This window comes from Oncorhynchus tshawytscha, linkage group LG27 (assembly GCF_018296145.1).
Source record: "Oncorhynchus tshawytscha isolate Ot180627B linkage group LG27, Otsh_v2.0, whole genome shotgun sequence".
In the NCBI taxonomy this organism is placed as follows: Eukaryota; Metazoa; Chordata; class Actinopteri; order Salmoniformes; family Salmonidae; genus Oncorhynchus; species Oncorhynchus tshawytscha.
The window spans coordinates 8,092,206-8,108,195 of NC_056455.1; the positions used below are offsets into that span (position 1 = coordinate 8,092,206).

General features: G+C 42.4%; 1 protein-coding gene and 1 long non-coding RNA gene across 8 annotated transcripts; both read right to left on the reverse strand.

The window, feature by feature from the left end:
• Nucleotides 1-1,068: 1,068 nt before the first annotated feature.
• LOC112225979 (2',3'-cyclic-nucleotide 3'-phosphodiesterase) lies at nt 1,069-6,686 on the reverse strand. 5 transcript variants are annotated; one of them, XM_024390145.2, is made up of 5 exons: nt 6,515-6,686; nt 4,318-5,081; nt 3,447-4,197; nt 3,202-3,329; nt 1,069-2,578 (listed from the first exon to the last, which is right to left on the reverse strand). In XM_024390145.2, the coding sequence occupies exons 2-5, from the start codon at nt 5,059-5,061 to the stop codon at nt 2,114-2,116; spliced, it is 2,088 nt and encodes a 695-aa protein (XP_024245913.1). In that variant the 5' UTR covers nt 5,062-5,081; nt 6,515-6,686; the 3' UTR covers nt 1,069-2,113. The 5 variants fall into 5 exon arrangements, with proteins under 5 accessions (XP_024245913.1, XP_024245914.1, XP_024245912.1 ...); XM_024390146.2 differs by having other exon boundaries at nt 3,447-4,167; nt 4,288-5,081; XM_024390144.2 differs by having other exon boundaries at nt 3,447-4,215; nt 4,294-5,081; nt 6,515-6,685.
• Nucleotides 6,687-7,579: 893 nt separating this feature from the next.
• LOC112225982 lies at nt 7,580-11,640 on the reverse strand. 3 transcript variants are annotated; one of them, XR_006080129.1, is made up of 8 exons: nt 11,033-11,640; nt 10,592-10,745; nt 10,404-10,465; nt 10,143-10,290; nt 9,104-9,207; nt 8,852-8,980; nt 8,114-8,214; nt 7,580-8,021 (listed from the first exon to the last, which is right to left on the reverse strand). It is a non-coding gene; the product is annotated as an uncharacterized LOC112225982 (long non-coding RNA). The 3 variants fall into 3 exon arrangements; XR_002949666.2 differs by having other exon boundaries at nt 7,580-8,214; XR_006080128.1 differs by having other exon boundaries at nt 7,580-8,214; nt 10,143-10,321.
• Nucleotides 11,641-15,990: the final 4,350 nt, after the last annotated feature.

Consider the following 15,990-nt stretch of genomic DNA (forward strand, 5'->3'; position numbering starts at 1 on the left):
TAATCGTTGTCATATGAAGAGAAATAATGAAGAGAAATTATAGAATTATAGATGCTCATCGGCCATTGGACATAAATTGCCGATGGAAATCGCAAATTCAACAATGAGTGGTTTGGAAGGAATCAGTGGCTAACTGCAAGAATTGCAAAGCAATCATTCACCTGTTATTCAGTGGAGTGGCTGTAGTTGTGTGGTCCCAAGTCTAAGATTAAGGGTCTCTTCCTAGTTCAAAATTATAAATATTCAACATGGGCCATGCTGTCAATGAAGCATGATTTATGCCATGCTCAAAACTGAAAAATCAGACTTGAGTTGGAAGACAATTGGGAAATCTGGAAAAACTAGCTACGACTGGGAAAAATTTTTTTGAATTTTCATCCAACTTGGAATTGTAAACCGGGAACTCGGGCCTCTTTCTAGAGCTACGACCTGAATACCACTGACGTCATCTTGATTCAACTTTTTTTTCTTCCTCCTGAGTTCCCAGTTGTCTTGAAAGCGTCATAAATCCAGAGAACGCCAGACTTTGACAAAATTTGCCCACGAAGGACAGCCGCTCCACCTTCCTGTTCAAGTGAGCACAGCACAAGGTGAGTCCAAAAATGGGAGAGCACTGTAAGAACGGCCCATGTTCTGAATTCTGTCACTGTACATTTCAAAAGTGCTGAACATGTAGTTGACGTCGGGCCTAGCATGCTCATGTCTTTATCGAAATTACGGCTTGCCTCCAATCTTGTCATCCCCTTATGCCATAGTTTGTACATCTCAATTATCAGTAGAAACCACATTTGTTTATTAAGTCACTCATTACAGCTGTTTTTATTTTTATTTTTTAGAGGCAGTAAATGAGGGTGAATGAACGGTTTTGCTGCCAGACAAGGCTCCGCTGACAGCCAGGTGTAGCAGTGGTAAAGTGCAAAGAATGTATTGTTTAGTGTTGTGGCTTTGCTGGCATGGATCCCACTTTCCCCACCAAGATTTACATGACAAAAAAAAAAGACAACTGGTGTACAGACAAGGGAACAGTCTTGAACCGGGTGTAACAGTACACATTGCATTAAGACAATATTTGGCGCAAAGCAAATTATTTTATTAAGTGTACAAAACATGTGCAAAAACAGTGACTCATTGGAAGAACTAAACAAGCATGGCTTTGCCCTAAGAAACCTACACATCAGTCATGATCAGACAGCGGATACATACAAGTTGACATGCAAAACCTAACTGTGGTTGACAGAAAGAGGGATGATCCCAGGCTGCAGTCTCCTATACTACAGAATTGTGGCCTTGGTTTCACAGCATTTGATAAGTACCAAGTAAGTGCCAGCTAATGAAACAAACTGCACATTCATCAGCATTCTCCCTTTGATTTCTGCAGCATCGTGCAAAAAGAGTTAATTAGGAATGGCCTCTATGAAGGACATTCACAGTTCAGCACATCAAATCAAGCATACACAGACACCCTTTTTGGCCCATGAGCTACTTGTGAAATTACCCAACTCTTTCCTTCATACCAAACATACAAACACATGGCTAAACTGACCAAACCACAGGAAATGACTGAAATATATGTGCAACTTCTTTTGCGAACAAGCTAAATCATGACTAGAACTACATCTGCTAAACCTGGCATGCAATGAAAACACTATGAGCCACTCACACAAAACATGACAATATCTAAATGCTTAACACTGACATATGCGGAAGGTTTTTTTAATATAGTGTTAGACATGAATTGAGTAGGGAAAATAGTGGTCAAACGGTGAGAAGCGGTACTAGGAGAAGCAGTACTACATCTGTCAAAACTGCAGCTGAGCCATGAAATCAGGCCTCGTCTTCAGAAATCCTATCCAATTGCAACTATGGCACTAAAAACGCATGACAAGACACTGAACAAGATGCTAAGCTTGACCTAAACTGTGGTATAAAGGCCTCTTGGGTTGTGCAGCAAAGCAATAGAGAAAGGCACACAGCTTGTGAATTTGGGGTGGGATATCCAAGACGCCTCCCAAACCCCAAAAGTAGCACAAACACACAAACTTCCCCACAGACCAATCAGAACACTAGTACGCCACTCATCCAGAACCATCCATTTCCACCTTCCCCCTCTCCTTTACAGTATGGTGCACTTTTGCTTCTTCTTCTTGTCCCCGTCTCTCTTGGTCGAGTCAGCCTTCTTGGGCCCGTAGAGGCTGGAGAAGCAGGCCTGGGCGGAGATGGGCTCCCTCAGACTGAGCAGCCACCTCCCCTTGCCGTAGTAGGCCAGGGAGCCGAGCTCCATCTCCTCCACCAGCTCTCCCTCCTGACCCTCTTGCTGCAGCGCTAGGATCTCCAGCAGGTCGAAGCCCGTCTGCTGTGGCTCAACGCCCTCCGCACAGCCCAGGGTGATGTGGGCACGGCTACCAGCGGGCAGGGTGGTGGCGGCGGCTGGGACTACAGACACCACCTCCTCAGCATCGGCAGGCCACAGGGTCAACTGATCCCCAGAGAGTGAAACCCGGGCACCAACAGTGCGAGGTGTGACGAAGAGGGCACTGAGGGACAGCTCGAACGCAGAGCCATACAACTCTTTAACAGCCTAGAGTGGGAAAAGAGGGGTTATTTCAAAATGGATCCCCCGAAAAGTTAATACATTATTTAAACAATGCACTGGTCATCAGATTTTAAATAAATAACAACAAGGCCAATATGAGCGGTGTGGTAAATAGGATGAGGTTGCATTTGACAAATCATTCCCATCACCAATATACACAAAACAAAAATAAATGCAACATGCAAAGTCTGTCCCATGTTTCATGAGTTGAAATAAAAGATGCATATGCATTTTGCACACATATGTTCATCCCTGTTCATGAGAATGTCTCCTTTGCCAAGACAATCCATCCACCTGACAGGTGTGGCATATCAAGAAGCTGATTAAACAGCATGATCATTACACAGGTGCACCTTGTGCTGGAGACAAAAGGCCACTATAATTTGCAGTTGTGTCACAACAATGTCAGATGTTTTGAGGGAGCATGCAATTGGCATGCCTCCCAAGTGGGTGGGCCCACCGCTGCACCCCTGCCCAGTCATGTGAAATCCATAGATTAGGGCTTAAATTAATATATTTCAATTGAGTGATTAACTTATATGAACTGTAACATCATTGAAATTGTTGCATGTTGACTTTATATTTTTGTTCAATATACTTTGACTTACTGGTTTGTCTGCATATTCCTTGGCTCCCTCAGCCTTGCCATAGTCACAGAATTTGGTAGTGCAATGAAGAACGCCATTGGCTTGGAAATACTGCTCCAGGTCCACCTCTTTCTCAGCCTCAACAGTGACTGAAAAAAACAAAAACAAAGCAAGCTCAGTTGTCACAGTCAAGCTCAAGAGACTAAAATCAGAGTCAGATATAAACAATAGAAGTCTGTATCACAAGACCGTTGTGCTGTACTCACAGTCAGGCAAGTGCTTCTTGAAGGCCTCAAGCGTGTCCAGCGTCTTCAGGAAATCCATGGACGTACACCTGACCTTGTCCTGGATGCCAGGGAGAAGGAACCAGCCAAAGAAAAGGGGCAGGGACGTCTCCTCAAGAGGTACTTTCATGGCCTGGATCTGGGCCTCCTCTAGCCCCCGCTGAGTTCTCTTGGCCAGCTGTGGCAAGTCTCTGCTCCACTCAGTGCGGGGCTCCAGAAACATGGCCACCAGCCGGTGCTGCTCTGCCACCTCCCCAAGACGGGCCAGCCGATCATGGGTATGGTTGGTGTCATCCACCACTATCACTTGAGCAGATGTTCCTACACTGCAGCAGGCTACCACAGCATCGTCAAAAGCCTTGTACCCATCTACCGATGCTTCTGGACTCTCCGGTTTCACACCATGGTCATCAGCACAGCAGACAGTGCAGATACCCTGGTAGTTATCTGCAATAGCACGTGCCAAGAGGCTCTTGCCGCTGCCGGGGAGGCCTCTGAGGATGATTAGAGTGCGAGAGGTGCGAAGTGTGGCTTTGGTCTGCTCATGCTCCAGGAAGGCAAAAGACAGGGTACCAGGAGCGGGAATCTGCTCGACAACTTCGGCCTTCTGCTGCTCCACTGCATCTGCCTCACCTGCTGCCCGTTTCTCGGACTCTACTTCTTTAACAATTTCAGCTTCTACCAGTTTCTCTTCCATCACAGCCTCAGCCTCTATTGGTTTCTCTGCTTCCACTTTCTTCACAGCCTCAGCCTCTACTGGTTTCTCTGCTTCCACTTTCTTCACAGCCTCAACTGGTTTCTCTGCTTCCACTTTCTTCACAGCCTCAGCCTCTATTGGTTTCTCTGCTTCCACTTTCTTCACAGCCTCAGCCTCTACTGGTTTCTTTGGTTCTGGTACAATTTCAGCTTCGGTCTGTTTGTCTGCCTCCACTTCCTGTACAGTTTTAGACTCCGCTGGCATCTCTGGCACCACCGCCAACACAACACCAGATTCTGCCTGCTTCTCAGATTCCCCAGGCTCTTTCTCTTCAAGCAGTTTCACATCCTCAGATTCTGGCTGTGTGACAGGCTCGGGCGCTGCCTGCACAGACAGTTTAACAGCCTCTGGGACGGGTTCAGCCATTTTCTCTGGCGCAGTTTCAATGTTATTCTCTGCTAGAGGCTCATCTAAAGGCAGAGGCTCTGGTGTTTTCTCTGGCATTGGCTGCTTTTCAGGCACTGTGGTCTGTTTTTTGTCTGGTTGGAAGTACAATGCTGTAGCTGCCTCAGAGACCTCTAAGCTCTCTAGTTCTGGTTGTTTTTCTGGGTACTTCTCTGCTTTAGTCACAACTTCTGGAGATGTCTGAATCTCCTGAGAAGGTTCCAGAGACATGTTCTTTGGTGATTTTTCTGCTTTAGGCGCCGTCTCTTGCATTTCTTCTGACATTCCTGACTCTGTCAGCATATCTGGCAAACACTCCATTTCTTGCCCATTCACTGGAGATTCTGCAGGATCTATTGGAGAGTCGTGTGACTGGGGGCAATCTCCTGCTCCAGTCTCCTGTTGCTCTCGAGTCTCTGTCGCTGTGTCCAACACCTGGTTCTGCTCAGCATCCATATCTGGGTTCCTCAATGGACCTAATGATAAACACAGGTTTAGACAAAAGATTTGCACCCTGAAAATACATGCAATAATAATGATACAAATGAAACTCATACAAATTCAATACTTGGAAAACAGGAACTTTATATTTGAAACTGTACAGCATAAACAATGAAATGGTGCTGGAATTCCTTTAAACTTCCAAGCTGTAAAAAATATATATATATAAATAAATCTTCCCTTGTGCAATGATTTGGGATACCACACTATCACTTTCTGAGGGAGTCAAATGATCTCTGTTGGTATTTCTAATAAGAGTTATAGGGAGCAGCAGACTCTCCTTATATAATTACTGTACTGCAGCGGTTTCTCTGTGGAGTCCTGCCGAATCAGAGCTAGTTGTGGGCAAGGCCTCCACCGGTTTGCGTCCTGGACATCAGATTATTCGGAGTAATAAATCAAAGTGATAAAAGGCATTGGGTAGTTGGCTTGGCTCTATCGACCTTGATTAGTAAATGGTTTAAGCACAGCTGGCATCTTTGCATGCCTTCATGGGCTCTGAATTCTCAAAACATCCACATAATCGGCTTGAACTACTGCCCGTCTTGCATTATACGTGTAGGTGGGAAACACGTAATTGTGAAGCGTCAATTAGAATGCATTAACATTCATCCATAAAACCAATAATAAAAAATAAAAAATGCATCAGCAATTTGGTACTGAATTAGGTCGATTAAATGAGCGAGGTTCAGATATAGGTTATGCAAAACCGCCGAAAAAAAGTAGCGGCGTGCGCTCAGCCTCCGGCGACTAGGCCGGGGTGAGAAATTAACACCTGCGACTGATTATACCAGCCTTTTGTGTGGACAAGGGCTCTTATATCCGCTTTAAAAAATAAAACACTTCAATAAAAATACATTTTTAAAAATCGCCAAGGAAAGTATGTAGAAGTGATATTTTTTATTGAGTAACAGACGGTCAGTAGCGCAATCGCCTACATGTTCGTGAAATAAGATATATATATATATATAAAGCATGGTCATCCCCGTTACAGGCTAGACAAGTTCACCAAGAAACAAACGACATTCGAAACAGCACATCGAAGGATAATATTTATGGTGAGTGAATCTTCTGTAAAAGATCAGATGAGAATGTTTTTAGTGCGACGGTGTAAACGCGGCTCCTACCGTGTAACAATGAAATGATGAAACGGGGAGTGGCTGCAATGCAATCACCACGCTAACAGACAAAACAAAATCAGCGTGGCAATGTCATGTCCAAACTCAGATGCCACGTTTGAACAACAGCGATAGCCTATTTCAAAGAGAAAGAAATTAGATTTGTCTGAAAAGCGAGATTGATCACTTCGGTCAAGTTCCAAGATCGTACTATATGACGAGCAGCTTCTAATCGGGCTAACTATCATATTGATATGAATGGGACGAGATTACCGACGGAGGTTTCTTACCGTGCCTGATGTGTCAGGAGTATGCCGCTGACTCTGCAATTTAGGCGTTTTCAAAGCTGGAAAGCAGAGGACAGTCGGCGCTGCGCGCAGAATTCTGCCCCCAACACTAGGAAAGAAAACGGAAACTACGGGCTCTTGAGCACGAGCAAGGTTTAGTGCTCTTGAGGGCGGGGTGCTTTCTATCGTTTGCGCGCCCCCGCTCTTATCAACGCGAACGTCCCATCAATGACAACGTAGACCTGGCTGAGAAGACAATTACATATGAGTTTTGTTGAATTTAAATTCCATAAACCATGGCAATAATGCCAGGGAGGCTGATAATTCATGGCATTAGTGACAACAATGATTCATTTTGTATTTTGGCAGTTTATGATTTTAGGTCCTCATCCACAACACAAACTCCTTGAAAAACAAAGCTCTGTGTACATTTTCCCCCCAGAAATACATGTTCTGTAAAGGAAATTTGCTCAATAGTCTGTGGACTCTATGAGATCAGATGTGTCTGATCAATGTCTGATCTGATAACATGGCAGGATTTCATAATTCCCATATAAAGGGAATCAGCTGCTTAGTGAATCACAGCATTGTCAGCATGCCAGTTTTAAACAATGTTATCAGAGTACAGAAGTAAAGGGAACGAGCCTTGTAACCAGGCAGAAAAACACTACAGGGAAACGTGTACACCGTTCTAAAGAATTGTAGATGATTTTTGACTGGGTGCATTGTGCCAGTCAGTACACGTCTGTTGTGTTCGTCTCCAATGGCCTGCTTACATGCACATTGACACAGGCAATTAAACCCAAGTTACCCAACACCTGCTAACAGGCTCTGCTGAAAAATGTGCCAGATCAGCAAGATTTCACAAGTTTCATGAGGCAATCTTAACTGTCTTTCTAACCTGTATTTCCTTATATAAAGCTTCTGGGTCATTCTCTCTCTCTCTCTCTCAGATAGTTTTAATTAGATTACCAATACCATGTGTGTCACACAGTAATTGCTTTCTGGATCATTAGTCGGTGGCACGTTACACTGCAAACAAAGAGGACTCCAAAACAACTAGGCTTAAGAAAACGCTTTATTAATGAGACACTACAAAACATTACATTGGAAACGCGCATGTGTTGCAGTACTACAGGAAACACATCAATGAAAAAGAAGACATCAACTTATACTACACAACTGTAATGATTGAATTCCTGTGTAGATGAATAATACATTTTCAAGGTAATACATCATAGCATGATTCAATTTTGTTCCCATCCAAGTGAAGTCCTTTCCACAGCTGTATCTCCTAAGTTTATTCTGTAAGGGGTATGTACATTTTGTCTGCCATTTTTCTATACATAAATAAAGAAAATAAAAGTATACAACAAAAACTCAAGTGGAGGTCAGAGAAGCATGTTTAAAAGACCGTTTTTATTACATTGTCCTTGAACATCTGTCTGTGGCTACTCTTCAGTCATCTTCTGATGAGCGCTCATAAACATTGCCTTGCCTCACGGAGAGCCTAAATAAGGGCATCAAATATTGTATCAGTGAGCCATTGTGATTTGACAATAGGAAAGAAGTGACATGAATTGACAAGGATGTTCAGGTGACCTTCTCGATGGCATCCCTAGCAGGGTCATCCTGGAGAACCGTAGCCCTGTCCAAAGCTCTTTCAAAGTGGGCAACACCGGATTTAAAGTTGACAAGCTTCACTGGGAGGGGACACAGAATGAAAAGACTGTTAGGACCAGTTCAATGCTTTGACCAAGATCAAGTAGACAAAGACTAATCACAGTTTCCATGAAATCATCACTTGTGTCCCCAAGTTGTAATTCAAAAGAATCAGCATTGATATGCTGTCCACATCTGATCAGAATTGTATGGACATGTTCCCATTCAATCCCATAAATGTCAATGGAAAAGGGATACCTAGTCAGTTGCACAACTGAAAGCATTCAACCGAAATGTGTCTTCCGCATTTAAGCCAACCCCTCTGAATCAGAGAGGTGCGGGGGTGGGGGCTGCTAGGTGAGCAGTTGTGGGGGTTTACTGCCTTGCTCAAGTGCAGAACGGCAGATTTTTCCACTTTGCCAGCTCAGGGATTCGAACAACACTGTCCCAACACTCTAACCTCTAGGCTACCTGCCGCCCCTCAATGGAATCACAGTACATAAAAAAATACATTATATTAATTAGATCAAGCTCAGACATGAGATAATGGCATTTTCTTTAAGAGTCTGTAAAGATGAACTTAAAATACAGGCCAGGGGGCCATTGCTATTGCTATGCACATCACAACTTATCAACGACTCAAACAAGGGGTATCTCCACACTTCTACCTGCACTTACTCTCTGACTGTGCCACCAACACACAGGCGTTCAGTTGCCACTTCTCATCAGCGATTTCATCGGCCACGGCGAGTGAGCGAACGCCGTAGTCCCGGGCCGCCACTGGCCAGCGGGATCTTTTCCTCCCGGCTGAGAATGTAGAAGGAAATACACAAACAACAGTGAATAGAATACATACATTAGGAGTCCTTTGTATTAAACTATTTGCTTCATCACACAACCCAAACATAAAAACACAGATGTGCCATATACTTTGAGTTTCCACCGACGCATCAATAGCCTGTGGGAACTTTCCTATTCTGGCGTACGCCCGGCCAACATTATCAAGTGCCCTTGACTTTGCGTCTGGGAGTTTGCTGTTGGACAACAAAGAAAGCGGGGAAAAAACACTGTTAAAACAATAAGATGCAGTGTGTGAAAAGCACTTGATTTGAAATGTGGGACGTTAGAAAAATCACATACGCTCCCCTACGTGTTTATTTGGATAGTGAAGCTAAAACTCTTAATTTGGCTTTGTACTCCAGCATTTTGGACCTGAGATCAAATGTTTTATGAGCCGACAGTACAGAATGTCACCTTTTTATTTGAGGTTATTTTCATACATATCTGTTTTACATTTTAGTTATAAATGCACTTTATGTATTTAGTCCCCTCGTTTGAAGGTGTCAAGTATTTGGACAAATTCACTTAGTGTATTAAATGGAGTCAAACGCGTAGTATTTGGTCCCATATTCCTAGTACGCAATGACGACACCAAGCTTGTGACTCTATAAACTTGTTGGATGCATTTGCTGTTTGTTTTGGTTGTGTTGTGCCCAATAGAAATGAATGGTAAATAATGTATTGTGTCATTTGAGTCACTGATTGTAAATAAGAACAGAATGTTGGTTCCAGGGTTCTGCCGGGTCTTGTTCCACTTCTGCTGCATGAGCTTGCGGTCTCTCTCCCGCGCATAGATGGGCTTCTGCTGGCGCCAGAAATCAGTGCGTGTGTCCAGATAGGTCCTGCAGTCTCTCCCCTCCCCGCATCTTACCTTTCACCAAGTTTGGAGGCCATTTATGACTTGAGTGGAATATTTGCCCTTTACCACACACTGGGCTCTGTAACTCATGCTGATATTAATGAATGTGTAAAGGGAATCAAAGGACACGTAGAGGCCAATTCTCCAGATAGGGTACGTGATAAAAGAGCATCTTCCCAAGTGTGACAGTGTATTGATTGTGTACTGAAACTAAGACAAAAGAGTGAACGTACAGGAACAGGCTAAGTAAAAGATTTCTGGCTGCCCTACCTTCATCTTTCAGTAGCTTCTCCTTATCGCTGTAGAGCTCTCCCAGAAGCTGCTTGGCTATCTTCTCACTCTTAGGCGTCTTCTTGTTCTGCTGCCTCATCTCCCTTCTCAGGGGGTGAATCAGCCCCTTCGGCCATCCCTTCTACCCCTGCCAATCAATCCCACACACAGAACTCATCCTGAGGATGACACGCATGCAGAGGTGGGAGGAATTATGAAAAAGATGCAGCTCGTCGTCTCAAGGCTTTACCATTGACTCACCTCATTGGCCTTGTGGAAGAAGGACAGGTCGCCCTTGTTCTCCAGGTTCACAGATGAGGGGTCTGAGGTGGTAGAAAGGTAAGATATTTAGAAAACCAGATGGAAAACTCACAAAAACTGCATTATGAGAACAATGAGGTACTCAATCTGTTGGTCTTTTACAAAAATATTTTTGACCCAGTACTTACTGCCCACAGAGTTGTCGATAGCCTCTTGGGCCTTCTGGATTCCCAGTCTAAATTCCTGCAGCTCTGGCCACCGTTTGTGCCCCCTGTGGTAAAACACCAGGGCAAACTCAAAGTTTCCCATGGTGTATAAAGCTTCCGCTTTCTGATACAAACCCTGGGAAATGAGGAATACAAATAAATCAATGGATTTTGCTTGGGACATGATGACAAATTAGAAACAACAGTGTGCCCTAGTGGTCATTGAAAATAAAAAAGCTTTGAATTGTAGTACAGTAGCTGGCCAACAGGGGGATCTGTTCCGTTCCAAACAAAACAGACAATAAAAAGCTTTCCTCAATAACGGCAAACACTGGCTGAGAGATAATACAATGACTGCTACACAATAAAGCCAAAGGCTGAAAATAGAACAGGGCTGAATAATGCTCAATGTTTAAACTGCACCTTTAAGCATTATTTGTCCTCATAGAGAGAGGCCTCTGCGTCCCTCAATGCATTATCAGAATCTCCCATCTTTACATAACATTTCGATCTGGCAACCAGACAATTTTTGTCATCTGGCTGAAGAATCAATGTCTGAAAGAAATGTATAAACTGTCATTAGCTACGAATACAAACTTGACATACATGTAGTGTAGACTTGAGGTAGCAAAAAAAAGCCACTGACTGAGAAGACAGCCCAAATGACTTGGCAACCAGTGCATACGTTTTCGATTGACAGCTGTGTAACAGAAGACATTGTCTAAATGCATATACACAGAGATTGCATTCAACCACAAGCATAACACTCAGCAAATATATTAAATGGTCATAGCTAAATAGCTAGCTATGACTGGCTAAATGTTTACTGTTTAGCTATCATTAGAGCTTCTCCAGATATATCATCTATGCTACTACTCGTTTCCTGGACCCCCGCGATTCAATCAGATCACTCATTACACAAACTCCACAGCAGGGAGAGGTAATGCATCTTTTGTCATGCCACTCAGTCAACAAACGAGCAACCGAGCATGCACACACTGCATTGTTAACTTGTGCTGCCCAGTCCCCAAGAGGGCACGTTGGAGCGGATCACTTTTGTCGCCCTTTCAAAGTGTGTTGCATTATGGGGATAATAATTCTCCGATTTGCGCCAACATGTCAACAGCATGAACATGACAAAAATCAAGTGATCAAAAAGTCATGACGTTTTGACTACAGTCAACTGCACGTTTCTGCAGTTCATCTTCATAACTTCATCCTGCAGCCATCGCTTGCATTGTTAGGTTATGATTTCAGTTTGTGAGTGTGTGACATGGGGTTTGGAGACATGTTTTTTTTCCTCAACCTGATAATGAAAACATTTTATAAACAATGGCAACACTGCCATGTTGATCTGAGCCTTGCTGTTGGAAAACCACATTAGTGTCTGACTTTAGGCTGTGTGGACTCGACCCTCGGGACCCAAAAGGTGCACGTCATGCTTTTTAACGTAGCACTACACAGCTGATTTAAATAATCAACTAATCCTCAAGCTTTGATTATTTGAATCAGCTGTGTAGTGCTAGGGCAAAAACAAAAATGTGCACCCATTGGGTTTACAATTGCACTTTTATATCAGTACATCATTTTGCTTTATTTGAACTAATGATAGCTAGCTACCAGTGGAGGCTGGTGGGAGGAGCTATTGGAGGATGGGCTCATTGTAATGGCTGGAATGGAATAAATTAAACGGTATCAAACACATCAAACATACAGAAACCACGTTTGACTCCGTTCCACTTATTCCAATCCACCCATTACACAGAGCCGGTCCTCCTATAGCTCCTCCCACCAGCCTCCACTGCTAGCTATCAAGTGGGTGGACCAGTTTTCCCAAATGTGAACAGTGTGTAAATTAACATCAAGTTTTGCTTGCTAGCCAACCAACAACGTCAATGCCGCTATCAAGACAATACGATATGAAATATATGAAACTGATCATGACCAGATTTCATTTCACTGCGATTGGTTAGTATACATGCAATAATACTTGTATACTGTCAATCACTGAGATGAATTATTTGCATTGCTGGCTTCATTAAAAATGGTTAATCTGATGGTCCTGGCATGGTTTCGAGGCCTGTTCAGAAACCTTGAAAGTGTGGTGTCAAAGGACACTTTGATAATGAATAAAGTTGACTTCATAGCTTTTACTGGTAAGGTTAATAATACAACTCTGGTTGTGGAAAGCAGAAATGCCAGGTTGAAGGTTATTGTGGAGATGGCAAAAGATATTGAGGGTAACAGATGTCACTGTTGAAATGGTTGTTGACATGCTGGGGGGTGGTAGAAGTTAGGGAAGTAGTGGTTCCCCTTGCTCTGCAAGGGCCGCGGCTTTTGTGGAGCGATGGGTAACGCTGCTTCGAGGGTGAATGTTAACGTGTGCAGAGCGTCCCTGGTTCGTTGATTAAAAATGTTGATTAAAAAGTATTGTAGATGCTGTGTTTTCATGTTTAGAATACTGGGCTGACAGTAGTGATGGATGTGAGTCACAGTTCACACCTCGATGAGAAATGGACAATAAGCTAGCCGAAAGGCTCATAATAGCTAATTGGTGATGGAAACTTATTTGAATGATTGTATAGAAACACACATGCCACATAACAAACTGTGATCTTATAACAAAATAAACTATATCATAAACTGCCTAAATGGCACCCTATCAAATAGAAATTAGTTTAGGTGAAAATATGGCTTAACATGTTTATTTACCACAGTGTGAAACTTGAGTTTAAAAAAAAAATGCAGTTTTCGACCCATTAGAAAGAAAAGGTGGCGAGTAATTTCTTCAATATAATTATTCATTCAGTTAAACCCATAAAACTGTCTTGTGGTTTTACTGCAGGCCCGCAGTATTTCTTTCAGTCTGGAGTAGATGTGCTCAAAGATGCCCTCTGGTGGTCTGAATGAGCATTAACGGCAACAACGGTTGACAGTAAAAATACTATGATCTCACGCACTTTAAGGTACCTTACCATACCGCACTGCAGCACAATGCAACTACTAAATGAGGACACACTTCACACTATATACACAGCAGTGCTGGTTGGTGCCGTTCAAGATTATGGAGGATTTTGTTTTATTACCATGGCCTTATTTCGATTACAGCATATTGGATGACTGTCATTCATATTCCCATTCACCCAGCTCAATGTAACATCAATAGGTTTAGGCTACTACATGATACTCAAATTTTCTCTATACCAATCAAGAGATTGCTACAAACTATAGCCTAGAAATGAAAGTTTATACCGTAGGTGCACAGGTCGAGAGACAAATTGGAGTGATCAAGGTGACAGGCAGAGACACATTCCCATCTTGCACACTCTTGCCTGCATCTAGCTGATCTGGGGTGCAATCTTTAGTCCAAACAGTTGCAAAACGTTTTGACAAATGAATTCAGGTTGGTCCCGCCCTATTTCGGTCTGTTTAAGAAACATTTTGCAACAGAATCGGCAGAATGAATACACCCCTGATCATCAACACACAGTTAAATTTCATAGCAGCCACATGGAGCCTTATCACTTTACTTGTTGTAAAATTCATTCTCACATCTACAAGCTTTCCTCCTCTCAGCTTTTCCCTTCAATTGTGGACTTCAGTACACAACACAACATCTATCTGTGACTAGGCACAAAAACCTCTCCTTACCAAACCGTCACACCATAACCACTAACCGCTACACAACCTACATCGTCACCATATCAAGGTTATAGTAAAACAAAACCAAATAGAACCAACACATTAGTAAACCCACAATCCAATCCCAAGTGTACAATCACGCATTACAGTGTACAGCAAGTAGTTTAGCAGTTAAACCGGCGGGCCCCGGTGCCCATACATTTATAAAACCAAAAGCTTACATTGACTAGGAAGAGTTGCAGTGTTGGATAGCCTTAGCCAGCTAGCTAACATAAATAGCATTCCTCTCTGTTTGAGTCAGGTTCTTTGGGTAGAATAAATTAGCTGCAATAGCTACGTGAAAGGTAGACTAAGAAGAAGAAAAAATCTAATGAAATATAGCTAGCTCTCTCTCTCTATGCTGCTTCAACTATTGCCTTTCTCTCTTTGAGTCAACTACTCACTGCAGTGCTAGCTAGCTGTAGCTTATGCTTTCAGTACTAAATTAATTATCAGATCCTTTGGATGGAAAACTTGTTAGTTCATACTGCAAGAGCTCTGATAGGTTGGAGGATGTCCTCCAGGTGTAGTCATAATTATTGTGTAAGTCTATGGAATGTGGTGAGAACCACGAGGCTCCTAGGTTTTGAATTATTGAAGTCAATGTACCCAACGAATTCGCCAGACAATGGCTATTTCTTTTACAAAACAACGTGCAACTGCGACTCAAACTGGCCATTGTTTTATTAGAAAGAATATGGCCCTTTATAATGTCCACTTATGTTCATATGCTGTATATAGCATCTTAAAGTTTTAAAGCAAAATAGATCAATCATTTGTCCAGCCTTTGCCGCTACGCTTGCAGATGTCCATAATATGCTGCGACCCTAATCAAACAGTATTTATCACCAAATAACAACAACTTAGCGATAGGTTGTTGTAACATTTGAATTTAAAACATGTTTTTCATTGAATGAAATAATAATTGTATGGGTGAGACACCTTATAGTTTCATTGTATTGAAATTCCCAGCCTTATTTACAGTCGTCCGTTTTGTTCAAAATATGAAGTCATTGAAACTGAAACACTGCATCCCGTATGGGTGGAGGCAGCAAACAATGTACTAGGCCAGCCATAATTTACAACCTGATAGAAATATGTTTTGGACTACCAAGAAATGTATTGGTGAATTATATTAATCATGCATTGAACTGCATCCATCTATTCTGCCAACAATACCTTACTGTACAACATGGAATTTTGAGTCAAATAGGACCAATTTTTTAAAAACCTCTTATAAAGTTGGTTTTGAAGCATAAACTGGGAATTTGATATGTTTTACTGATATTATGATTGTCTGTTTGTTTCATATCTGCAAAGTAGTTGAAATGCTGTCAGTTCCACTTTAAATACTCCAAAATCTGTCAAATATGCAGTATTTGGTTCTTTGAGCTTGACACTAATAAGCACAAAGTAAGGAAAAATGTGACCTGTAAAACTTTTTTTTATATGTGCCAGAAATGTATTTGTGCCTCTTTTTCCAAGAAGGACCATAGTGATTGTATCAGATGTTATCGCAGAATAAAGAGTTGATAAGCTAAACATTGTGGCCATTAGGGTGTCTTCACTTGTTCTCTCTGGTGGTTTAGCCGTCTATCAAAGTTTTGTTTACAATATTTCATGGTATTGTGTAAAAAATGTGAATAATCAATGTGTTATGATGAGAAGGAATTCAAGAAAACAGCCAACAGACCGAGAAA